Raw genomic sequence first — 4,498 nt, 5'->3', positions numbered from 1 at the left:
CTACCAGTGGCTCTGGCTGCTCTCTGGCTGCTCTCTGGCTGCTCTCCGGCTGCTTTCCCGCTGCTCTCTGGCTTCTTTCTGGCTGCTCTCTGGCTGCTCTCTGGCTGCTCTCTGGCTGCTCTCCGGCTGCTTTCCGGCTGCTCTCTGGCAGCTCTCCGGCTGCTCTCCAGCAGCTCTCCGGCTGCTCTCCGGCTGCTCTCCGGCTGCTTTCCCGCTGCTCTCTGGCTTCTTTCTGGCTGCTCTCTGGCTGCTCGCCGGCTGCTCTCTGGCTGCTCGCCGGCTGCTCTCTGGCTGCTCTCCGGCAGCTCTCCGGCTGCTTTCTGGCTGCTCTCTGGCTGCTCTCCGGCTGCTCTCCGGCTGCTCTCCGGCTGCTTTCCCGCTGCTCTCTGGCTTCTTTCTGGCTGCTCTCTGGCTGCTCTCTGGCTGCTCGCCGGCTGCTCTCTGGCTGCTCTCCGGCTGCTTTCCCGCTGCTCTCTGGCTTCTTTCTGGCTGCTCTCTGGCTGCTCTCTGGCTGCTCTCTGGCTGCTCTCCGGCTGCTTTCCGGCTGCTCTCTGGCAGCTCTCCGGCTGCTCTCCAGCAGCTCTCCGGCTGCTCTCCGGCTGCTCTCCGGCTGCTTTCCCGCTGCTCTCTGGCTTCTTTCTGGCTGCTCTCTGGCTGCTCGCCGGCTGCTCTCTGGCTGCTCGCCGGCTGCTCTCTGGCTGCTCTCCGGCAGCTCTCCGGCTGCTTTCTGGCTGCTCTCTGGCTGCTCTCCGGCTGCTCTCCGGCTGCTCTCCGGCTGCTTTCCCGCTGCTCTCTGGCTTCTTTCTGGCTGCTCTCTGGCTGCTCTCTGGCTGCTCGCCGGCTGCTCTCTGGCTGCTCGCCAGCTGCTCTCTGGCTGCTCTCCGGCAGCTCTCCGGCTGCTCTCTGGCTGCTCTCCGGCAGCTCTCCAGCTGCTCTCCGGCTGCTCTCTGGCTGCTCTCTGGCTGCTCTCCGGCTGCTCTCCGGCTGCTTTCCCGCTGCTCTCTGGCTTCTTTCTGGCTGCTCTCTGGCTGCTCTCTGGCTGCTCGCCGGCTGCTCTCTGGCTGCTCTCCGGCAGCTCTCCGGCTGCTCTCTGGCTGCTCTCTGGCTGCTCTCCGGCAGCTCTCCGGCTGCTCTCCGGCAGCTCTCCGGCTGCTCTCCGGCTGCTTTCCCGCTGCTCTCTGGCTTCTTTCTGGCTGCTCTCTGGCTGCTCTCTGGCTGCTCTCTGGCTTCTTTCTGGCTGCTCTCTGGCTGCTCTCTGGCTGCTCTCTGGCTGCTCGCCGGCTGCTCTCTGGCTGCTCTCTGGCTGTTCTCTGGCTGCTCTCTGGCTGTTCGCTGGCTGCTCTCCGGCTGATCTCCACTCATTAGCCAGCAGACTGGTCACACATTCCACCTGTTAGCCATCTGCTTCTACTGCTGCTGCTCACCACAACTTTCAGCACACTGACACTGGCCCAATACTAAATAGGTCTGCCATCTCTCTGAACATACAGTATAGCAACTAAATAGCATCCCTGTCTGTAACGCAGCACACACTGGCCCAATACTAAATATCATCCCTATCTGTAACGCAGCACACACTGTCCCAATACTAAATACCAGCCTTGTCTGTAACACAGCATACGCTCGTCCAATACTAAATGCCACCCCTGTCTGCAACCCAGCATAAACTGTCCCAATACTAAATACCATCCCTGTCTGTAACACAGCATAAACTGTCCCAATACTAAATACCATCCCTGTCTGTAACACAGCATAAACTGTCCCAATACTAAATACCATCCCTGTCTGTAACACAGCATAAACTGTCCCAATACTAAATATCATCCCTGTCTGTAACACAGCATAAACTGTCCCAATACTAAATACCATTCCTATCTGTAACACAGCATAAACTGTCCCAATACTAAATACCATCCCTGTCTGTAACACAGCATAAACTCTCCCAATACTAAATACCATCCCTGTCTGTAACACAGCATAAACTGTCCCAATACTAAATACCACCCCTGTCTGTAACACAGCATACATTGGCCCAATACTAAATACCATCCGTGTCTGTAACACAGCATAAACTGTCCCAATACTAAATACCATCCCTATCTGTAACACAGCATAAACTGTCCCAATACTAAATATCATCCCTGTCTGTAACACAGCATAAACTGTCCCAATACTAAATACCATCCCTGTCTGTAACACAGCATAAACTGTCCCAATACTAAATACCATCCATGTCTGTAACGCAGCATAAACTGTCCCAATACTAAATACCATCCCTGTCTGTAACACAGCATAAACTGTCCCAATACTAAATACCATCCCTATCTGTAACACAGCAAAAACTGTCCCAATACTAAATATCATCCCTGTCTGTAAAACAGCATAAACTGTCCCAATACTAAATACCATTCCTGTCTGTAACACAGCATAAACTGTCCCAATACTAAATACCATCCCTGTCTGTAACACAGCATACACTGGCCCAATACTAAATACCATCCCTGTCTGTAACTCATCATAAACTGTCCCAATACTAAATACCACCCCTGTCTGTAACACAGCATACATTGGCCCAATACTAAATACCATCCCTGTCTGTAACTCATCATAAACTGTCCCAATACTAAATACCATCCCTGTCTGTAACTCATCATAAACTGTCCCAATACTAAATACCATCCCTGTCTGTAACACAGCATAAACTGGCCCAATACTAAATACCATCCCTATCTGTAACTTGGAGCTTATACAATACAGCAGCCCAAATACTCAACACCCTCATACACTGTGAACATGCATACACCTACATCCCAAATATAAAAGACCTCCCCCACACAGTTACCTGTGCAAAGTCCTTACCTCTGTCTCAAATAATATATATTACACATGGGCCATTTGATCCCAGATCTTGAAGCAGTCTTTTTCACAGTTAGCCATGATGATAAGGCAGCGTAGCAGGCAGGTAGCCTGCTGAAGGCTGGTTAGAGCGTTGGGCCAGTCACCGAAAGGTTGCTGGATCAAATCCCTGAGCTGACAAGGTAAAAATGTGTTGTTCTGCCCCTGAAAAAGGCAGTTAACCCACTGTTCCCTGGTAGGTTGTCATTGTCAATAAGAATTTGTTCTTAACTGAATTGCCTAGTTAAATAAAACAAAAGAAAATGTAAATCCCTCACTCACTAGCTAACAGCCTTCAGCACATACCACTAGTCTTCAGTACTTGATAGAGATCGATTATGGGAGACATGTTTACAGATGAGCTCTGTAATTCTTTATAATGACCTGTAAACCTGTTAAAGGTCTTATATCTTATATCTCTGTGTCTAATAGCTTAATGTAAAGTAATATACTGACTGAAACACTGGAACGCATGTAACAGCGTGGACCATTCCCTATGCAAATCTGACATGGGCCACAATAGTAGGCTTAACGCAGTTACATTTGCTGCAGGGATTACATGCTGGGGGTGGAGCAGTCTATCTCTGTCTGTGGCGCGGATGAGACATTCTTTCACATTTAAAACGATTCATGGAATGGGAGCAGAGAACAGGAGAATGAGGATGTGGGAGTGTGCCTCGGAAATGGAATGGCAGAGATCGGGACAGTTGAATTGGAGAAAATATAGAGGACAAGCCACGACAGCCGAAGAACACAACAATCTGTCAGGTGAAATTCAACTGGCTGCAACATTCATATGGTATAGCCACATCCATTTATTTAAATATCTACACAAAAGACTTGATTGCATAAATGACACATATCTCGAATCAGGACTAAGCCCTATGCGCAGATAAGCCCATGCGCAGACAAGCCCTATGCGCAGACAAGCCCTATGCGCAGATGTCTCATTTTGTCTTCAGTAAAAGTGTCCCTCCTCCATATTGTCCCACACCCACACCCACACTCCCACCTGTGTTGCCAGAATGGCAGGTGTCACAGAGAGGTGTGACACTGAGTGACGAGTCACCTCCCTCCTCACATCAAAAAGCCATTGAACCAGATGGAGAGCTGATGGGTGGCTTATTATTGATGTGCTCCACACACCAGGGGAATGGATCGATAAAGAAGAAAAATGACCCGTCAGAGAATCTCAAAAAGTGGACTTGGCAAGCGCTCATAATCGAATGGCAGCCACTTGTAAATGATGTGAGAAGGATCAGCTTTTAACCTCATGATTTATCAGAATAAATGTCAGCTAGGTGGACGATCCGAATGAAGATTATATTGCATTATATACAGTGCCTTGCGAAAGTATTCGGCCCCCTTGAACTTTGCGACCTTTTGCCACATTTCAGGCTTCAAACATAAAGATATAAAACTGTATTTTTTTGTGAAGAATCAACAACAAGTGGGACACAATCATGAAGTGGAACAACAATTATTGGATATTTCTAACTTTTTTAACAAATCAAAAACTGAAAAATTGGGCGTGCAAAATTATTCAGCCCCTTTACTTTCAGTGCAGCAAACTCTCTCCAGAAGTTCAGTGAGGATCTTTGAA

At 49.1% G+C, this 4,498-nt stretch overlaps 1 protein-coding gene across 1 annotated transcript; it reads right to left on the bottom strand.

Moving 5' to 3' along the window:
- LOC109893769 (myristoylated alanine-rich C-kinase substrate-like) lies at positions 1-1,362 on the bottom strand. The gene has a single exon (XM_031828075.1). It carries the CDS (start codon positions 1,360-1,362, stop codon positions 1-3), a length of 1,362 nt encoding a protein of 453 aa, XP_031683935.1.
- Positions 1,363-4,498: the final 3,136 nt, after the last annotated feature.

The sequence above is a fragment of the Oncorhynchus kisutch genome, linkage group LG7 (assembly GCF_002021735.2).
Source record: "Oncorhynchus kisutch isolate 150728-3 linkage group LG7, Okis_V2, whole genome shotgun sequence".
Classification (NCBI taxonomy): Eukaryota; Metazoa; Chordata; class Actinopteri; order Salmoniformes; family Salmonidae; genus Oncorhynchus; species Oncorhynchus kisutch.
Note: the sequence above shows the minus strand (reverse complement) of the source record. Positions and strands in the feature narration are given on the sequence as shown.